A 22,705-nucleotide genomic window follows, 5' to 3' on the forward strand; every position below is an offset into this window, starting at 1 on the left:
GTTCCTGGGCCCTTAAGTACAGAAGGGGGCTCCCTCCCCTAACCTCACTAGTAGAAAGAGAAGAGGCAACTGGCCAGTCACCTGTCTTGTTCTCTGATTAGCTGATCTGGGCATGCTAGAGCCTAGGGAAGAATTTTCTGTGAGAGACGCTGTGGTTCAGCTACTGACTGCTAGACCAGGTACTGTGTGGAGGTGGGTTTTGCAGGTAAGGATGAGGTATTGATGTATCCTCCTGCCACATTCTGGGCCTTTGCAGGCAAGCCTAACCCATCACAAATAGTGCTCCTTCCTGCTCCACTCCCTGCCCGTACGCTCCATGGCTTCAGGTTGGTCTTGGTACACTTGTGGCTATGGGGCCCCAGCTGGAGGGCAGTTATTCTCCAGCTGGAGGTGGCATGTCCTGAGTGGCTCACATTGCAGGAAGCTGCCTGGAAGGTGACCCTCCAATGGACTCTGGCTTCCCCTGTGCCAGAGGCTGTGTCTGGGTAGAACCACCAGTCCAAGCACAGTGCTGTGCTCTAAGGCTCAAATAGTCTGTCATAACAGTGAGTTGCTTCCGCACAAGCGATACCGTATCAAACAGAGGAAACTTTTGCCATGTTCAGGGCTTGGGGCCTGCTGGGGCAAACCTCACTTGTCTTGCCCTGCAGGGCAAGGGAGCTGGACATTTCTGCTCTGGATGAAGCTCCTGCAGGTGTCGGGTATGACCGGGCTAAGAGTCCAGTGGCTTTAGGAAGGGCCACTGGAATGAGGCTGACTTTTTAATTGCCATCAAATCACTATTCCAGTCTCACCTGAAACTGTTCAGGAAGAGACGGAGGCTTTCTGTAGCCGAGGTGAGGCCTCTAGACTTCTCCCACCATTTCCATCCTGAGCGGTGCTTGGGGACTTTCTCTGAGTTGAGTGTGTGGTGCTGGGAAGAGGTGAACTCCTGCAGGGCTGGAGGAGCATTACTTGTGACTTCCTCTGCACACCTGAAAGAAATGTCCTGCTATTTATTGACTTTTTGAATTCCAATTAAGTAGCTTCGAGGGTGTGACTTAGCCCATCACCTGTGTACTACATCAGTGCTTGCGAACTTTCATGTGCCCATCAGCCCCCTAGGGACCCTGTTAAATGGATATTTGGACTTCACAGGGCTGGGCGGGGGCCTGGGAGTGTGTATTCCTAACCTGCTGCTCCTTGAACCATGCTTTGAAAAGACAGGCCCTAGAAACTTGCCTACACAGACATGCTTCTCATTCGTGCTTAAGCTTGGCTCCTGGGGAAGTTAAAGTTGATTGATGCCCATCAGCAGCAGGCAAATTAGGCAATGCTGTCTGTGTCATGAGCTGTCCTCACTGAACCCACAGAGCTGATGGGTACTACTGGGGCCCCTCATTAGACCTCTGGCTTGTTAAAGCTGTGTTGACATGATGGAACCCTGGGAGCAAGAGAAAGAATATAAACAGAGTGTCATTTTTCCCAGAACCAAGAGACAGAGCTAATTTACCCTCTAATGAAAGGGTGAGTTGTCAGTTAAAAATCCGACATCATTCACAATTCTCTATGCTATTCTGCCTCCCTGTTTTTTGCTTGTGGAATTGACAAGGTGCAGGGAGAAGAAGTGACCACGGCTAAGAAGATGAAGATGCCCAGTGCCACAAAAGAGCACACTCAGTCCCAGGAAAAGGAACAGGCATGCCCGGACACCTGCATACTACCTTCCTGATGAGCGTGTCTTCATGTTTCAGATTCCATGCATTTGCCGAGAGAACAGAGTGTGTAGAATTTCCTGCATTCTCCACAAAGGATGGTGACAGTGTGATGACTTGGAATTCAAGGAAGCTGAAAGGAAAACTCCCTCCAGGTACCTGGAATTCAAAACAAGTGGCCTAGCTTATGTCCCGAGTAGCCTCAGATGATGTGGATCATTCGGAAGTAAAGTATGAGGGAGGGACTCCCCATGATTTTTGTATATTATTATTAATGTGGTGCAAGAGCAGAGTTAATGAATATTAGTGGTGAATCTGTCAGCCTAGCAACCAGGCGTGAGTTTAAAACCCAGGAAAATGGCCTAAGTGATGTGTGTTTACTAACTTGAGAACCTTCTGGGGATATGGTCCTGGGCATGTCAGTGCTGGAGTTAGTTCTTGGCAAGGCAGAGCCATTCTGCTGTGTGGATTCATTGAGAGGCTGCAGAGAGGGTGCCTGCAGTTCTTGTGGGCGGGGGGCGGGGAGGGTTACTGCTGTCCTCCTTGTGATGAAAGCAGGGCCTGTGGATGCAGCTTGAGGGACTGGCCTGCCTCTTGTGAGGGCTGAGGCCACATAGGAACCTTTACGGAGGCAGAATGAACCTCCCCTTTCATTCAAAGAATGCGATCAGAGAACTTAATGAGCACAGAGAATGAGGTCACCAAATCAGCGGGAAATAGGCTGTGATTCAGAAAAACAGTGGAGGTTACTCAGAAAGCCAGGAGATGTAAGTTTCTTTTAAGCTGATGAAATTGCAAAGTGCTGAAGACTCTGAATAAACCCACTAAAAAAAGAAGAGAAGAAAGCTCCTGTTCGATTGTTGGATGAAGTGACCTGGTGGGTTGTGAGAAGTCTAAGAAAGCCCACCCCCACTCTCCCTCTTTTTAAATTATCAGATTTCTAGCTTCATTATAAGGCAGAGGCTACTCTTTGGGAATGAGAGAGAAGCTGTAGCAACAGCTGCTTGAAAGATTTATGTAATGGTGTTGCACAGGCTCCCAGGAGAAGGTTAGGTTGTCAGATGGAGTTAAAAGTGAGGATGAGTCATAAGCCAGTTCCTGACACACACTTTGTAGATTCAAATTCTTGGTGCCCAAGCAGAGGAGGGGAGAGGTTCCCATAGAGTTCACTGGAGGCACTATGTCAGGTAACTGACGCCTTTGCTCCAATTATGAAGGGGACATCTCCACAGAATTCGAGAAAATGCCAACTTATAGGCAAGATCGATGCTAATCTAAGAAGAAATTAATTCAGGATGTATGTCATGCCTATTGAAAGTAATTTACAAGATTAAGCCTAGTGGGCAATGATTTAATCAGGGCAAAGAATGTGAGATGTTACTAGCAACCGAAGGTGAGCCAATTACTGGAAATGAGGTTTAGTCTTGGTCTTTGGATTTCTTGGCATCCTAGTTATAAAGGGAAATACAAACTGCATAGCTTACATTTTCAGCAACTATCATCTTACCAACCCTTTGAAGCATGCAAATTACATACAAAAACATTTTTCTTAGAATAAAATGCTCAACACGGATTGCAGTTCTCAATCCATTTCAGTGATCACATCTGAATTTGGGGGAAGAGTCCCAAATCCTGAATATGTGATCTTGTCTCCTCTGTCCATCACAATGCCCCAGAAATGCCAACATTTCAACCTCTCCCACTCAGAAACTGCCCAGAAACCTTGACAGACTGTTTTGATTTGGAAAATGTGGGATTTCCCACCTCACCTGGGCCTCCGAGGCAGGTTTCTTCCCTTTACCTGGTCACGTCTCTCTCCATTGCCACATCAGCTGTTTCTAGCATTTTCCAGCATCACTTTCCTCAGGCCACCCTCTTGTTTGGTGGGGGAGTGACTTCTTAGATTATTTTCCCCTCTATTATATAGAAAATAGAGACTCTCAAGTAAGGGATTGGAGAAGCATTGCTCAGAGGACTGTCCTGGCAATCCGAAGGAATTTCCTGCTATTATTGACTTTTTGGATTCCAGGTAATTGGCTTTCAGGACATTCTTTGTGTCAATACAAAAAACTCTGCAGTTAAGATAAAGAATGTATTTTTAAAAAATTATAGCATATTTTATATAACATAAATTTACTGTCTTAACCACTCTTAAGCCAACAGTTTCCCCATTCTACTTTCTTTCTGTCTTTCTGAATAGACTACCCTAGGTATCTAATAAATAAGTGCAATTATACAGTATTTGGCCTTCTGCCACTGGCTTATTTCATTTAGCATAATGTCCTCAAGCTTCATCTATGTTGTAATATGTGTCAGAATTTCCTTCCTTTTTAAAGCTGAATAATATTCCATAGTATGGATATACCACATCTTGTCTACCAATGGACTCTTGGGTTCTACCTTTTGGCTGTTGTGAATAATATTATGAATATGGGTGTACAAAATATCTCTTTGAGATTCTGCTTTTCATTCTTTTGGATATATACTCAGAATGGAATTTCTGAATTATATATGGGGATTCTATTGTTAATTTTTTTTTTTTTTTCAGAAACCTTCATACTGTTTTCCACAGTGGCTGTACCATTTTACATTCCTACCAACAGTGCACAAATTTTCCACATCCTGGACAACACTTGTTATTTTCTATATTTTTGATAGTAGCCATCATAATGGGTCTGAGGCAATATCTCATTGTAGTTTTAATTCACATTTCCCTAATAATTATTTTTATCATCTTTTCATGTGCTTATTGAAATTTTGACTGAATATTTTAAAGAGTCAAAATTAATGCCACAAAAATCCATGATGATGAAAATATCACAATTTCAAATAAAGGCAGTCTCCAACAAGACTCTGGAGCCTGAGGCAAGAGGAGAAATGTGTGCCTCTATATATATGTTTTTATTATTTGTAATGATAATTTGTTTCTAGGTTATTAAGTTAAAAATATTGAACAATTGAGATCGATCCAAGATGGCCGACCACTAACAGCTCAGGATTGTAGCTCCCAGTGAAAGCTCAGAGAACGAGATGACGCCACAACTTTAGACGAATTTTCGTCACTCACCGATTAGCCGATTCTCAGTGGAGGAGCCCCACGGGTCGCCAGCGCGACTCTTGTGGCCGCTGCAGCGGTTTTGCCGGCGTTTCGGCGCAGCAGCTCTTCATGCAGAGCCAACAGGACTGCTTCCCCTACTGACCGGAGTTTGGAGCTCCAGGAAGTCAGAGCCGCTTGTTGCGGACTCAAGAGGGAAGCCAGACCAGAGATTCCCGGGCAGAAGAGCACCATCAGTCTTACCGCTGCTATTTAGGCTGCCACAGTGGGTGGCTCAGATCCCAGCACTGGGAATCAATAAGTCGGATGTCGACTCAGAAACCTAATTAGAAAGTCGGGTCATCTACAATGAAGGGAAAAAAACAGCCTAAGAAGGCCGAATATGCTCAAAATCAGAACCCATCAGCAACGGAACAAGCCCTGATGGAAAAGGACTCATCAGCAACCGAACAAGCCCTGATGGAAAAGGACTCATCAGTAACGGAACAAGCCCTGAAGGAAAAGGACTGTGTTCCATTATCTGAAGTAGGCTTTAAAAGGTGGATGATAAGAAACTTCTGGGAGTTAAAGGAACTTGTTCTAACCCAATGTAAAGAAACTAAGAACTTGGAAAAAAGGTTCGATGAAATGATGAAAAGAATAGACAATATAGAGAGGAATACAAATGAACTTATGGAGTTGAAAAATACAACACGAGAACTTAGTGAAATATGTACAAGCTTAAACAGCCGAATGGATCAAGCAGAAGAAAGGGTATCAGAGGTCGAAGACCAACTTAATGAAACAAAACGACAAGACAAGAATAGAGAAAAAAGGATAAAAAGGAATGAGCAAAGTCTCCAGGCAATATGGGACTATGTGAAAAGACCTAATATATGCTTGATTGGTGTACCTGAATGTGACGGAGAGAATGAATTCAAGCTGGAAAATACTCTCCAGGACATTATCCAAGAAAATTTTCCTAATTTAGCAAAGCAGGACACTATTCAACCCCAGGCAATACAGAGAACACCACAAAGATATTCCTCAAGAAGACCAACTCCAAGGCACATAATCGTTAGATTCACCAAGATCGAAACGAAGGAGAAAATATTAAGGGCAGCCAGAGAGAAAGATCAAGTTACCCATAAAGGTAAACCTATTAGGCTTACAGCAGATCTCTCAACGGAAATAAGTTAGAAGAGAGTGGGGGCCAATATTCAATATACTTAATCAATATAACTTTCAGCCCAGAATTTCATATCCCAATTTAAGCTTTACATTTGAAGGAAAAATAAAATCTTTTAGGAACAAGCAAGTACTCAGAGATTTTATTACCACCAGGCCTGCTTTACAAGAACTTCTAAAAGAAGCATTATACACAGAAAGGAACAACCAGTATGACCCTTTCTAAAAATACACCAAAAAGTAAAGAGCATAAACATAAAGAAGAATTTTTATCAATGAAAGGACAAAATAGCCAGTTAATATCAAATGGCAGCAACCCTAAATTTAAATCGACCAAATCTCCCAATCAAAAGATACAGACAAAATCTAACGGTATATCCAAAGATATACATAGACTCAAAATAAAGGGTTGGAAAAAAAAAAAACGTACCAACCAAATGGAGAGCAAAAATAAATAAAAAGCAGGAGTTGCAATTTTCACATTTGACAAAATAGATTTCAAAGCTACAAGGATACAAGGGTAAAAGGATTAATGTAATAATAAGAGATCTTAACACCCAGATACATAAGACCCATAATGAGATTTAGATTCAATGAGACAGAAAATTGATAACGATATCCGGGACTGGAACTAAGATCCAGAACAAATAAACTCAATAGAGCTCTCCATTTTAAACACACAAAATATACATTATCCACAAAATCTAACGATATATTTAAAGATATACAAAGACTCAAAACAAGGGGATGGAAAAAAACTCACCAACCAAATGGAGAGCAAAAATAAATAAATAAAAAGCAGGAGTTGCAATTCTCACACTTAATAAAATAGATTTCAAAGCTACAAGGATGCAAGGGTAAAAGGATTAATGTAATAATAAGAGATCTTAACACCCAGATACATAAGACACATAATGAGATTTAGATTCAACGAGACAACAAATTGATAACGATATCCAGGACTTGAACTCAGAGCCAGAACAAATAAACACAATAGAGTTCTCCATTTTAAACACATAAAATATGCATTAACCACTTAAACACTCAAAATATTGATCGGCCATTATTGAAACCCATTCTAGGAATGAAGTAATATTCCTTTTTCCCTCTTTTTCTTCTTTTCCCCTTCTTTTTCTCTTTTTCCCTCTAAAAAAAAAAAAAAAAAGGCTGCTGGGAAGGGTATTTTATCTCTTGGACAAGAGGTGGAATTACTCAGACTTAGGAACCCCAAGTGTCAGGAGGGGCTTGCCAGGTATGTGTCTACCGTGAGGGTCTCTGCAGTCATCCTTGTGCCTACCAAGTTTGAAGTTAGGTCCTAAAAAAAAAAAAAAAAAAAAAAAGATATTGAACAATTAAAATGTGTATTAATACATTATTTTAAATTTAGTATTTTGGGAGTATATCTCTTGCTAAAGCTTTTATTCATCACACATACTTTCAAAGTTGCTTTCTCACATTTCTAATAATTTACAACTCTGAATTGAAAATGAGATAAGAAATAGACTTAGAACATACTTTTTAATTGATGAATTTGTTTCCATCAAGATTAGGAATGTAAAATAATAAATTCTGTTTTGGTATAAATAAAATACTGAATGTAAATTTTAATATTCCTACTTTTAAATTTTCTAATATTTTTTCAACTACTTTAATGTTCTGGGAAAAAATTACCCATTGCAAATCCATGACATCATGTGTTCAGGGAGGTACATTGTTCCCGTTTGCCTCCGGCTGCAACATGGCTGCAGGTCGCCCTGCTCAGCAGGCTGCCCTGCTCAGCAGGCTCCTCCCACCTTCTTACCCCATCCACATCCCTCTTCCACATGTTGCACATCATTTTCAAGCTCTGTCTGAATGTCTGCCATCTCTTGGGCCGTGCGCACTTGCTCTCATGTAACCTCTGGAAGATGCTCCTTTGCTGCCCTGCTTTCTTTCATGTAAACATTACCTTTTGAGGAAGCCCTCCGTGGCCAGTCTCTCCTGTTGGTACTTTTAGGCTGCTTCTTGAGGCATCTGCTGCAGCATATAAGCCATAGACAGGACCGTACCTTTTAATGGTAATCTGGGAAGGTCCAGAAACCAGAGCAGGCAAGAATCTTTGTTCACAAACTCCTGTATGCTAGACAGATACATTAAAAAATTCCATAACTGTATTTTTTCATGAGCTCGCCCCCATTTTCTTACATACTGGGAGAAAATGTGCAGAATCCTTGTATTTCCCTGCTGTGTATGCCCCCTGAGCCCAGGGAGCAGAGAGTGATGACTAAGGTAATGTGTGCGGGGCAGGTGGTGGGTGGGGGACAGATCTCATAATATCTCATGACATGGTCTCTACCATTTGCTCCTGAAGCAAATCTTGGTATTTCTAGAAAGGAACAACTTTTCACCTGTGTGAGGGTAGGGCCAGATTGCTTACCTGTACTGGACTCCCAGGCCCTTGGAGCAGCTACTCAGCTGAGTGGTCAGAATCCCAGGGCCCCAAAAGCTTGGTGCCTGACCCTGGGCACCTGGTGGTCATCTCACCTTTTATTTCCAGGGATGACTTCCTGTCTTAGAGATTCTGCTTCCTCCCAGCACTGATCCAACCCATCCAGGAATATTCCACCAGCCTCAGATGGGCTCCCCTCCTTGGGGAGAGCAGGATCTTTGGCTTGGATTTACAGAGTGCAGGAGATTTAGTCTGGCAGATGCTGCTGACTGGAAGCTGCCACTCATCTTTTAAGCCTCTCCTCCTCATAGGTGTCCTTCCGCTTGGCTTTCGGCCCAGAATTGGCTGGGTCCCTGCCCCTATTCCCACTCCTGGGGCATTGAGTGGGGGAGGTGGGTGCTCTGTTGAGGAGCAGCACCTTCCTTCCCATACTTCTCTGCATGAGGGCATCCCTGCCTCTTTTTTTCTTAATGAGGGGCTTGGCTGCCTGCTGGAGAGGGTAAGGGGCACCAGTGGAACATAGATTATTATGGGACCAGAGCAATGCTCCCTTTGGGTGCTTGTCTGAGCCACCCAGCTCCCCACAACTTATCTTCCCTTCTTTGTTAATGAGTGTAGATTATCTTCATGGCCTATGTCTACCATGGAATAGTAATATTCATCTTACCCATAAGCAAAATAAGACAGAGGTATATAAAGCTTCCCTGAACTCTAGGCATTTTCCTTGGAAAAGGTCCCTTTCTAAGACTGGGCAACATTTTCTCCATTCTTGCCCTGGGGCTTAGGTTTCCCCTGTCCACAGTCTTGTGGCATGTGCCCCAGGCCCCCTCTCCAATGGCCAGTTAAGAGGTGGGCCTGATGGGCAAGTAGCAGAGCCTCCTCATCTTGACAGCTGGTTCTCAGGGAATCTGTTGGACATTCATCTTACCTAGCTTCCAAAAGCCTTTTAAATATGGCAGCTGCCCACTGACTGTGGTGACACTTTTCATTTGCTCTGGTTGGCAGAGTTTCATCTGGTGCTGCTGAAGAAGACCTTTTTGCTTCAGAATCTGAAACAGAGGCCTGAAAAATCATCTTCTGTGCTCCTCTATTTTTGGGTGTATGTGTCTGTTTTGCACTGCTATAAAGGACTAACTGAGGCTGGGCAATTCATAAAGAAAAGACGTTTATTTGGCTCAGGTTCTGCAGGCTGTGCAAGTAAGACACCAGCATCTGTACAGCTTCTGGTAAGGCCTCAGGAAGCTTCCAGTTATGGTAGAAGGCAAATGGGGATCCAGTGCATTAGGTGGTGAGAGAGGGAGTGAGAAGGGGGAGGATTCAGACTTTTTTAAACTATCACATCTCATGGGAACTCATGAGATGGGAGGGCACCAAGTCATTCATGAGGGATCTGCCCCCATCACCCAAACACCTTCCACCAGGCCCAATCTCCAATATTGGGAATCACATGTCAACATGAGATTTGGAGTGGATAAATATCCAAACTCTATCACTGGGCATTCTTGGGAGTCAGGGAAACACATCTTTTTTTTTTCCCTGAGACAGAGTTTCACTCTTGCTCCCCAGGCAATGGTACGATCTCAGCCCACTGCAACATTTGCCTCCCAGGTTCAAGCGATTCTCCTGCCTCAGCCTCCCGAGTAGCTGGGATTACAGGCATGTGCCACCACACCTGGCTAATTTTGTATTTTTAGTAGAGATGGGGTTTCTTCATGTTGGTCAGGCTGGCCTCAAACTTGCAACCTCAGGTGATCCACCCACCTCCGTCTGGAAACTCATTTTTTAAGAAGACTCCAGTGGCCACTTTGTATCTGACTAGGGCTTAAAAGTATTCTGTCATATTCTTTGAACCTTAATCTTACCACGGTATTCTCTAAGTCAGCAGTGACTTCCAGGAGGCTACACCCCTCTCTGCTCACCAGTCCGTCATGGTCTTAGCCGTCCCCTCCAGAAGAACTGTCTCCAGTACTTTGGTTGTGTAGGTGACACTGCCTGAGGTCCTGGCAGACCCAAGTGAGGCCCCCTAAGTGGCAGATTTGAATCTCTGGTCACCAAAACAAGGCTGATTACTTAATTTGATTTGTAGAATTTAGTTTAATTTTTTATTCCAGTCTTCTTCTGTCCTCTGGATGGGTGGCAAATTAAGCTCAGTCCCTGTCCCCATCCCGAGATTAACCCACAGTTTGGAGTCCCTAGGCAGTGTTTATGCATCAGGAGGTGGGGTCTAGCCGTTGGATATCTGTTTGGAAAGTCACCCCATAAATAGCTCTTGTTCCTGTCTGACTGCTGCTTCAGGTGGAACAGCTCTCTGCTGCTCCTGTGCTGGGCTGTGGATGTGGAAGTGTTTTGTAGTCCCTGCCCCACCTCCCTGGATTACCCATGCAGCCTTCCTCCCAGGGTGCTGCAAAGTACTGAGGCCAGTTCCTGTCTTCTCTTGGGGACTGTCTCCTGTTCTCCCCTAAGCCAAAGGCAAGTTCCCTTTTATCTGAGATAAAGCCTCGCTCCTTTGTCCTGCTTCTTCAAAGCTACCTGCTTTGTAAACCCTAATAAATCCCCTAGGGGTTTAGGCTTAAAAAAGCCAGAATGTTGTGCATCCTACTTCATCTTTCTATGCTGCCATAGGCGTCCCTGGGGGAAAGTTTGCAGTGAGCCTGGTATTTGCTTGAGTGCGGAGGAGGAGATAGAGAGGGGAAAACAGATTATCATTGCAGAATATGATCTGACCATTGTATAAATGTGACCTTCTATAGGTGCAAGGGGTATGATGTTAAATCCTAACACAGATGGCTCTTCTGTGGAGGTGGAGACCACTGAGGTAACTTGATTAGTTACTTTGTTCTTTGCCGTTCTAAAATATCACTTTAGGAATAGATACTGGAGAATGATAAATGAAGAGTTGGCATGCTCTTGAGTGAGGCATGCAGCTCTAGAGTACAATTCGGAAGCCAGTGGCTGTAGAGCACTTGGAATGGAGCGAGTCCAAATTGAGATGTGCTGTGAATGTAAAATATGCACTAGATTCCAAGGACTTAGTGTAAAACATACAAATCATCACATTTCAAATATAGAGGATATATCAAAATGATAATATGTATACGTTATGTCAACTATATATATGATATATGTATATATATTATATGTAGAGTTTGTTTGTTTGTTTGTTTTGAGAGGGAGTCTCACTCTGTCACCCAGGCTGGAGTGCAGTGGCACAATCTTGGCTCACTGCAACCTCTACCTCCTACCTCCTGGGGTCAAGTGATTGTCCTGCCCCAGTCTCTCCAGTAGCTGGGATTATATGTGCCCACCACCATGCCTGGCTAAATTTTGTATTTCAGTAGAGATGGGGTTTCACACTATGGGGCCAAGCTGGTCATGAACTCCTGACCTCAAGTGATCCACCCTCCTCGGCCTCCCAAAGTGCTGGGATGACAGGCATGAGCCACTGTGCATGGTTATCCAGAGAATTTTTTAACATCCTTTTCTGCAGTCTTTACACACTGAAAGGTGATGCTCTTGGCTCACTTTCCTCCCTTGAGTGGCTCAGGGCCTGTGCTCTTACATCCTCTCTGATGCATACTGCTGAGGAGAAATCTGAAGCCAGCTCAATTTTCCTTTTATAAGTGACTTTATCTTTTTGTCTGGTTGCCCACGAATTTTTTTTGATCTTTAAAGTCCATTAAGTGTTAGGATTTGTCTCAATGCTGGCTGCTGTGGTTGATAATCTCTGCCATGCAGTGTACCCTTTCCATCTGTATACTCCATACTTCTGTTTTAGACAAGATTCCTTGCATTATATCTTTAAATATTTGTCCTATTCCATTTTATTCTTATTTTAAATTGAACAAATAGATTACATATTGTTTTGTATGTGTCAGACACTCTTCCAGCCAAATGCCAGCTCACTCAATCTGCATAACACATACCCATGGAGTAAATACTATTATTATTTTCATTTTAGTGATAGAGAAATCAAAACAGAAGGTGGTTGAGAAACTTGTCCAAATTCACATAACTGTTAATAGCATGTGGCAGAGTCAGGATTCAAACTCAAGACTGTTTGTTCTCATAACCATTTCATTATGCCAGTTTTCTTCTTCAGAGACTCATTTTATGTGTCTGGTGTATCTCCTTTAACAGTCTTCTACATCTATTATTTTCTCTCTGATATTTTTAAGTACTTTATTTCTGCTTGTGTTCACCTTCTGTGGTTTCTTACAATGACTTCCATAGTACTTTTTTTCATTGAGCTTGCATCAATTTCACCTTAACTGCTGTGATATTGTTTCTTCTTTCCTGAGTTTTTTTCTTTTAGTTTTTGTTTTTTTAAAGAGGCTAGTTCCCACTCTGTTGCCCAGGCTGGAATGCAGTGATGTGATCAAAGATCACTGCAACCTTAAACTCCTGGGCTCAAGGGATCTTCCTGCCTCAGCCTTCTAAAGCACTGGGACTATAGGTACATGCCACTATGCCCAGATAATTTTTTATTTTTGTAGATATTGGGGTATGGGGGGTCTTGCTGTGTTTTCCAGACTGGTCTCAAACTCCTGGCCTCAAGTGATCATCCCACCTTGACCTCTCAAACTGCTGGGATTACATATATGAATCACTGCACCTGGCTCTTTCCTTTTTTAAAAAAAAAAAATTTCATCTTTTCATGTTGACTTTCCATCTCATTTTTGAGTTCTTTAATTTCTACTTTCTGTTCTTTCCCGATGGAGATGATGGCTTCATATATATATTTAATTCACAGAAAAATGTTGGATCGTAACTGTAGAGACTCCTTGGTAACATTTTTAGTGAATGTTCTTCGTCCCTTGGTAGTTTTGCTGTTCTTTTCCCTTTGTTTCTTATGGTATCCTTGTTTGGATGCTGTGTACCAGCTTCTCTTTTATTGATCACCATCTTTTATGGGATGGACACAAGCTATCTGCAGGCATATCTTATGGGAGGAAAGGTAGGGAAGGGACTAAGGTAGCTATCCATGCTTCACAACTCAGGGGCTCTCTGCTTTTCTGCTGCTGCAGGGACAGAGTGGTTCCTGCAGGTAAGCTTGTTCTGGGTGATGCTTTGTAGAAGCTCTACCTCTTTTGCCTCTCTTAACAAAGTAGGTAGATTTTGCTGTTAGCACTTGTCATTGAGGTTCCAGTATCCAGCATTGTTAACAAGGCTCTCTTTTGACTGTAGGTGAGGTACTCCCTACTTCCTCAGAGCTGCCATAGCCCTCTTGACCACTCTGAGTATACATTCTCTTTGCCTTCTTCTACATTGCTTCTGCTCCATCTCAGCTGTTTTCCACAACCCTTCTCGGTATGTTACTTTTGTCTCCTAGTTTGGAGAAAAAAGGTGTTTGTGTTTTCTTTTCCATTCTCTTTTCCCCTCATGATTTCTAGAAAAGGGAAACCATATTGACTTTATAGCTTTGTTCATCCTGGAAGTAAAGGCTAAGTATAAATGTTCAAAGATGTATAAAGGCGTGGGCTCTCAAGAGCAAATATGGACTGTGACGTCTTCATTGACTGTGTAGAGTGGACAGTGTCAGTCACTTTTTTTGGTCATATGGTTATGTGGCATACATTATGTTGCCACTCATTTAAATAAAATTGATTAAGTATCATTTGAATACTTAGCCCCTGTATTCTTAATTTCTCAAGTTCCAAAATAACTTCTGAATGTATGATATACAATTCTGTTGTTTTAAAAGAGAATATAATTTATAAATATTAGAAACTAACTTTCCTCCTTTGTTTTGTTCTCTTACTACTACATCAGAGTACATCTCCTGATGTAATGAATTAGAAACCATGATATTTCTAATTATTGGACTAGGGAAGTGTTGCCAGGTGCATGCATATATTATCTTATTTGTATGAGGCTGGGAGTTAGAACCCAGGCTATCAGGAGCACCTACTATATTGTACTCTCCAGACAGAGTATAGACAATTTGGAAAATATGGAGAAAAAAGGAAAATAAACATTCCTGCCATCCAGATACTTACACTGTTGAATATTTTGGTATATTTCCTACCAGTCTTCTCACTATATACTTAAAAAATAATTAAAGAGAAAACTCATTACTGAGGAGGACTCAAGATGGTGCTGTGAGAACAACCCAGGATTAGAGCTCTCGTTGAATCTGCAAAGAGGTGAGTTGGAGTTGCATTTCCAGACTGATCTTTGTTGCCCACAGAACGGGGAAACTCCCAAGTGTAAGGGAGACACGGGACGCCAGGCAGTAAGTCTGCCTGGCGAAGCCGGCAGCCAGGGCGGCGGCGGCCGGCCCTACCCAGCAATCCCCACAGGGCGCGCTTGTCCGGGTGCCCGGTTGAACCGGCAACCTGAGACTTGAGAGGGCTGGACTTGAGACTGAACGAGACTTGGACAGTAGGCCAGCCCAGGGGATTGCAGGGACAGAGCGTTCGGGGTACCCAGTGGGACGAACAAAACCGCGATTTCAAACTATCCCGAGCAGACGGTCCGAGATGCTCTGTGGGGGAGGGGCGTCCACCACTACCGAGGCAACCCGCCCCAACTGAGATACACGCCCACTGCTGACACAGCCAGCCGTTGCCGAGGCAACATGCTACAACGAAGAGACTCCGCCGCAGGGCGTGGCGGAGACCACAGCAGAGCCTGCAGGAACAGGGCGAATCACACAACAGCAGGGCGGAGACTCGGCAGGCAAACAGTGGCTAGTCTGCCTCCTAGCTGGGCAGGACACCTCAACGGACATCAAAAAATAAAGCCCGAACCCCCCAACACAGAGCATTTGAGAAAAAAAGGGTTTTTTTAATGAGCTCTGTTGCAGCAGAATCAAACATAGCAGCCTAACAGCCCTGAATGAACAACAGAGCTCAAAGCTCAGAAATTGAGCTCCTAAAAAGAACAGACTGTCTCCTCAAGCAGCTCCCTGACCCCTCTATATCCAAAAGACTGACATTTGGCAGGCATCATCCTGGGACAAAGATAGCAGAAAAAGAAACGGGTAGCATCCCTCACTGTGCCACAGCTGCTAGAGGTGCACCCCAGACAAGCAGAGCCTAGAGTGGACCTCAGCAGTCGTACAGCGAAGGGGCTAGGCTGGTAGAAGGGAAACCAAGTAACAGAAATACTTCATCATCAACAATCTGGGTGTCCACTCAGAGACCCAATCGAAAAGTCAGCAACTACGCAGACGACAAGCGGATAAACCCACAAAGATGGGAAGAAACCAGCGAAAAAAGGAGGAAAACACCCAAAACCAGAACACCTCACCTCCTAGAAAGGACCAAACTCCTCACCAGCAAGGGAACAAAGCTGGACGGAGAATGACTGTGACGAAATGATGGAGTTAGACTTCAGAAGGTGGATAATGAGAAACTTTTGTGAGCTAAAAGAACATGTATTAAATCAATGCAAAGAAACTAAGGAACTTGAAAAAAGATATGAGGAAATGATAACAAGAATGGACAACTTAGAGAGGAATATGAATGATTTAAAGGAGCTGAAAAACACAATACGAGAACTTCGCGAAGCATGCACAAGTTTCAATAGCCGAATTGACCAAGCAGAAGAAAGAATATCTGAAGTCAAAGACCAACTCAATGAAATTAAATGAGAAACCAAGATTAGAGAAAAAAGCGCAAAAAGGAATGAACAAAGTCTCCAAGAAATGTGGGACTATGTGAAAAGACCTAACCTACGTTTGATAGGTGTACCAGAATGTGACGAAGAGAATGAATCCAAGCTGGAAAATACTCTTCAGGACATCATCCAGGAAAACTTCCCCCACCTAGCAAGACAGGCCAACACTCAAATGCAGGAAATACAGAGAACACCACAAAGATATTCCGCAAGAAGAGCAACCCCAAGGCACATAATCGTCAGATTCAACAAGGTTGAAATAAAGGAGAAAATACTAAGGGCAGCCAGAAAGAAAGGTCGAGTTACCCACAAAGAGAAGCCCATCAGACTCACAGCAGATCTCTCGGCAGAAACACTACAAGCCAGAAGAGAGTGGGGGCCAATATTCAACATTCTTAAAGAAAAGAACTTTCAACCCAGAATTTCATATCCAGCCAAACTGAGCTTCAGAAGTGAAGGAAAAATAAAATCCTTTGCGAACAAGCAAGTACTCAGAGATTTTGTCACCACCAGGCCTGCTTTACAAGAGCTCCTAAAAGAGGCACTACACATAGAAAGGAACAACCAGTACCAGCCATTCCAAAATCACACTAAATGCTAAAGAACATCAACATAATGAAGAATCTACAACAACTAACAGGCAAAACAGCCACTTAGCATCAAAATGGCAGTATCAAATTCACACAGAATAATATTAACCCTAAATGTAAATGGACTAAATGCACCAATCAAAAGATACAGACTGGCAAATTGGATAAAAATCCAAAACCCATCAGTGTGCTGTATCCAGGAAACCCATCTCACATGCAAGGATACACAAAGGCTCAAAATAAAGGGATGGAGGAAGATTTACCAAGCAAATGGAGAGCAAAAAAAAGCAGGAGTTGAAATTCTCATCTCTGATAAAATAGACTTTAAAGCAACAAAGATCAAAAGAGACAAAGAAGGCCATTACATAATGATAAAAGGATTGATAAAACAAGAAGAGCTAACGATCCTAAACATATATGGACCCAATGCAGGAGCACCCAGATACATAAGGCAAGTTCTTAATGACTTACAAAGAGACTTAGACTCGCACACAATAATAGTGGGAGACTTTAACACTCCACTGTCAATATTAGACAGATCAACCAGACAGAAAATTAACAAGGATATCCAGGGCTTCAACTCAGACCTGGAGCAAGCAAACCTGATAGACATTTACAGAACTCTCCACCCGAAATCCACAGAATATACATTCTTCTCAGCACCACATCACACCTACTCTAAAATTGACCACATAATTGGAAGTAAAGCACTGCTCAACAAATGCAAAACAACTGAAATCATAACAAACAGCCTCTCAGATCATAGTGCAATCAAGTTAGAACTCAGAATACAGAAACCGACCCAGAACCGCACAGCTTCATGGAGACTGAACAACTGGCTCTTGAATGTTGACTGGGTAAACAATGAAATGAAGACAGAAATAAAGAAGTTCTTTGAAACGAATGAGAACGAAGACACAACATGCCAGAACCTCTGGGACACATTTAAAGCAGTCTCTAGAGGAAAGTATATAGCAATAAGTGCCCATATGAGGAGAATGGAGAGATCCAAAATTGACACCCTATCGTCAAAATTGAAAGAGCTAGAGGAGCAAGATCAAAAAAACTCAAAACCCAGCAGAAGACAAGAAATAACTAAGATCAGAGCTGAACTGAAGGAGATTGAGACACGAAAAACCCTTCAAAAAATCAATAAATCCAAGAGCTGGTTTTTTGAAAAGATCAACGAAATAGACAGACCACTAGCCAGATTGATTAAAAATAAAAGAGAGAACAACCAAATAGATGCAATAAAAAATGATAAAGGGGAAATCACCACAGACTCCACAGAAATTCAAAGCATCATCAGAGAATATTACAAACAACTCTATGCACATAAACTAGTAAACCTGGAAGAAATGGATAAATTCCTGGACTCCTGCGTCCTCTCAAGCCTAAACCAGGAGGAAGCTGAAACTATGAATAGACCAATAACAAGGTCAGAAGTCGAGGCAGCAATTAAGAGCTTACCACTCAAAAAAAGCACAGGTCCAGACGGGTTCACAGTCGAATTCTACCAGACACACAAAGAGGAGCTGGTACCATTCCTTCTAAAACTATTTCAAACAATCCAAAAAGAGGGAATACTTCCCAAATCATTTTACGAGACCAACATCATTCTGATACCAAAACCCGGCAGAGACCCAACAAGAAAAGAAAACTTCAGGCCAATATCCATGATGAACATAGATGGAAAAATCTTCAATAAAATATTGGCAAGCCGATTGCAACAGCAAATCAAAAAACTTATTCACCATGATCAAGTGGGATTCATCCCGGGGATGCAAGGCTGGTTCAACATACGCAAGTCTATCAACGTAATTCACCACATAAACAGAAGCAAAAACAAAAACCGCATGATTATCTCAATTGATGCAGAGAAGGCATTTGACAAAATTCAACAGCCCTTTATGCTAAAAACCCTCAATAAACTCGGTATCGACGGAACGTATCTCAAAGTAATAAAAGCTATTTATGACAAACCAACAGCCAATATCATACTGAATGGGCAAAAACTGGAAGCATTCCCTTTGAAATCTGGCACTAGACAAGGATGCCCTCTTTCACCACTCCTATTCAATATAGTTCTGGAAGTTCTAGCCAGAGCAATCAGGCAAGAAAAAGAAATAAAGGGTATTCAAATAGGAAAGGAGGAAGCCAAATTGTCTCTATTTGCAGATGACATGATAGTATACATAGAAGATCCCATCACCTCAGCCCAAAAACTCCTGAAACTGATAAGCAACTTCAGCAAAGTCTCAGGATATAAAATCAATGGGCAAAAATCACAGGCATTCGTCTACACCAATAACAGACTTAAGGAAAGCCAAATCAAGAACGAACTGCCATTCACAATTGCTACAAAAAGAATAAAATACCTTGGAATACAACTCACAAGGAATGTAAGGGACCTCTTCAAGGAGAACTACAAACCACTGCTCAACGAAATCAGAGAGGACACAAACAGATGGAGAAACATTCCATGTTCATGGTTAGGAAGAATTAACATCATGAAAATGGCTATACTGCCCAAAGTAATTTACAGAATCAATGCTATCCCCATCAAGCTACCATCGACTTTCTTCACAGAACTGGAAAAAACCACCATGAACTTCATATGGAACCAAAAGAGAGCCCAAATAACCAAGTCAATTCTAAGCAAAAAGAACACAGTGGGGGCATCACACTACCGGATTTCAAACTATACTACAAGGCTACAGTAATCAAAACAGCATGGTACTGGTACCAAAACAGAGATATAGACCAATGGAACAAAACAGAGGCACCGGAGGCAACACAACATATCTACAACTATACAATCTTTGATAAACCTGACAAAAACAAGCAATGGGGAAAGGATTCCCTGTTTAACAAATGGTGTTGGGAAAACTGGCTAGCCATGTGCAGAAAGCAGAAACTGGACCCCTTCCTGACACCTTACACTAAAATTAACTCCAGATGGATTAAAGACTTAAGCATAAGACCTGGCACGATAAAAACCCTAGAAGGAAATCTAGGCAAAACTATCCAGGACATAGGAGTAGGCAAGGACTTCATGAACAAAACACCAAAAGCATTGGCAACAAAAGCCAAAATAGACAAATGGGACCTAATGAAACTCCACAGCTTCTGCACGGCAAAAGAAACAGTCACTAGAGTGGATCGGCAACCAACAGAATGGGAAAAAATTTTTGCAGTTTACCCATCTGACAAAGGGCTGATATTCAGAATTTACAAAGAACTCAAACGGATTTACAGGAAAAAAACAAACAAGCCCATTCAAAAGTGGGCAAAGGATATGAACAGACACTTTACGAAAGAAGACATATATGAGGCCAACAATCATATGAAAAAATGCTCATCGTCACTGGTCATCAGAGAGATGCAAATCAAAACCACATTGAGATACCATCTCACGCCAGTTAGAATGGCGATCATTAAAAAATCTGGAGACAACAGATGCTGGAGAGGATGTGGAGAAAAAGGAACACTTTTACACTGTTGGTGGGAGTGTAAATTAGTTCAACCATTGTGGAAGACAGTGTGGCGATTCCTCAAGGCCTTAGAAATAGAAATTCCATTTGACCCAGCAATCCCATTACTGGGTATATATCCAAAGGACTATAAATCGTTCTACTATAAGGACACATGTACACGAATGTTCATTGCAGCACTGTTTACAATAGCAAAGACCTGGAATCAACCCAAATGCCCATTGATAATAGACTGGATTGGAAAAATGTGGCACATATACACCATGGAATATTATGCAGCAATCAGAAATGATGAGTTTGTGTCGTTTGTAGGGACATGGATGAATCTGGAGAACGTCATCCTCAGCAAACTGACACAAGAACAGAAAATGAAACACCGCATATTCTCACTCATAGGCGGGTGATGAAAAATGAGAGCACATGGACACAGAAAGGGGAGTACTAAACACCGGGGTCTATTGGGGGGAAAAGGGGAGGGCCAGTGGGAGGGGGAGGTGGGGAGGGATAGCCTGGGGAGAAATGCCAAATGTGGGTGAAGGGGAGAAGGAAAGAAAAGCACACTGCCATGTGTGTTCCTACGCAACTGTCTTGCATGCTCTGCTCATGTACCCCAAAACCTAAAATCCAATAAAAAATAAAAAAAATAATAATAATTAAAGCATAGATTATTGAACAAATTGAATATTGAATTTCTACTTAATATAGAATCAAGTATTTTCCCACATTACTATAAAACTTTTTTAGTTAACATTAAAAATATAAAATACTTCATTAAAGTCATATATTAGAAATTTGTCAATCATTGCTATTAGACATTTGGATAATTTCAATTTTCTTTCACTATTAGAGATCATACTGCACTTATCTTTTGTGTGGTGTAAAATCTAAAGTACTCCTGTAGTTTAGATAGTTTCTCGTAGTGAAAATACTGAATCAAAATGTTTGACCATTTTGGGGTAATCTCTCATGTTGAATTGCTTTCCAAAAATATATTTTAAGACAATACAATTCACACCCATTTCACAGAACTTGAATTAGTATAAAAATAGTATCTCATTGTTTCCATCTGACTTTACTTGATGAAAAAATTAGTGTCTGTTAGTATAAAACAGTAGTGAAGTCGAACATTTTTGGATTTGTTAACTTTTGTAAACTGCATGTCTGTCTATTACCCTTTTACTTGCAGGGGTTCTTGTGTTTCTTATCACATCATGTAAACAGTCTTTGGTGTATTACATGTGGATAATTTATTTTGGTCATTGTGTTCCTTTTCATTTTGGCTATTTTTTATAGGCAGCCATAAAACTTGCACAGTAACTCTAATCTATAAATCCCATAGCTCCTTCGCAACTGTATTTCTTCTTCTTTTGGTTCTTCATGGCCTGAGTTTAAAACAAAAGCAAAAATTGTTTTGGTACTTCTAGATTTATTTTGAAGTATGGTGTGACGTGAGAGTGTAAGTGGATTTTCCCTAATATATTTAACAACTGCCTTCACACCACTCACACACCCTTTATTTCTCCACCGACCTCTGTGCCACCCTTTGCAATGTATTATGTTCTTCTATATGATGCTTGCTCCTGGACCATCTGCTATGCTTCAGGACTCTTTCTCTTTCTAGTCTGAGGTTGGTCATGACCTTTTGACCATAATTTGTTTTTCTACCTGCTCTGTATATTTATTGTAGATGTGAAGAATGGGCTTGATGTTATCCAAATAAACTTTCACTTTGGACTGACTCTTCTAAGGCGAGTGCACATGTATGCTCAGTTTCTGTGCTGTCTTATTTAAGGCACACTGTTTTTCTCATAGTATTTATTGACATTCTAAGCTTTTAGGGTTTTGCTCCAAATATACTTTTCATCTCTCTTCCCCAGTTTATTAACATAATTTGGTTAGCTCCAGTGATACAGTTTACTTAGTGCAGCTTTGCTTTTTGGTGTATTAAAGCCTTTATAATTTTGAAACAATATTATTGTTACTGGTGGAGGGACTTCCAGGTCCTTGGCAATTGGAAGAAAGAATGGGACAAAACTCACAAACAAAGCAAGGAAAGAAGTAAAAAAGCAGAGCTTTATTGAAAATGAAAGTACCTTCCACAGGGTGGGAGCTGCCTGAGCATAGGGGCTCAAAAGGCCAGTTACAGAATTTTCTGGGGTTTAATCCCCTCTAGAGGTTTTTCATTGGCCACTGGGTGTATACCCCATGCAAATGAACTAGTGGCCTACAATCAGTCTGATTGATTGCGGAAAGACACCAATCAGAGGCTGACATGAAGTTACAAAGGTTACATCCTATGCAAAAGTCTGATTGGTTGCAGAGAGCAACCAATCAGAGGTACTTTCAGTTTTCCATCTGCCAGGCAGAAAAGGTGTGTGGGTGTGTGTGTGGGTGGGGTTTGCAAAGGGGGTACCTCTGGTCCTTTTGTTCCTTAGGTTTTTGTTTTGTTTCTTAGGTTTTGTTTCCTTTTGATTTAGTTCTAGGAAGTCACTGTGAATTGGCCTTTAGGTTCCCTGCCTCTAGACCCTATTCTCCCGCCTCATTATCATTTATCAATTGGAGATTTAAAAAGCTATGATTATTTTTGAAAGTTTTCAAAGGACTTTGGACTGCTCTGACCTAAATTAGTAAAGCCTGGATAAATAGCTAGATATATC

At 41.8% G+C, this 22,705-nt stretch overlaps 1 protein-coding gene across 1 annotated transcript in view; it reads left to right on the forward strand.

Annotated features, from left to right (window-relative positions):
- Nucleotides 1-22,705, forward strand: part of VWA3B (von Willebrand factor A domain containing 3B) — a 254,011-nt gene that overhangs the window by 48,376 nt on the left and 182,930 nt on the right. The window contains 2 exon segments of the mRNA XM_078348699.1: nucleotides 1,734-1,849; nucleotides 3,622-3,723. Of these exon segments, the coding sequence (XP_078204825.1) occupies nucleotides 1,734-1,849; nucleotides 3,622-3,723 (218 nt within the window).

The sequence above is a fragment of the Callithrix jacchus genome, chromosome 14 (assembly GCF_049354715.1).
Source record: "Callithrix jacchus isolate 240 chromosome 14, calJac240_pri, whole genome shotgun sequence".
NCBI classification, from domain to species: Eukaryota; Metazoa; Chordata; class Mammalia; order Primates; family Cebidae; genus Callithrix; species Callithrix jacchus.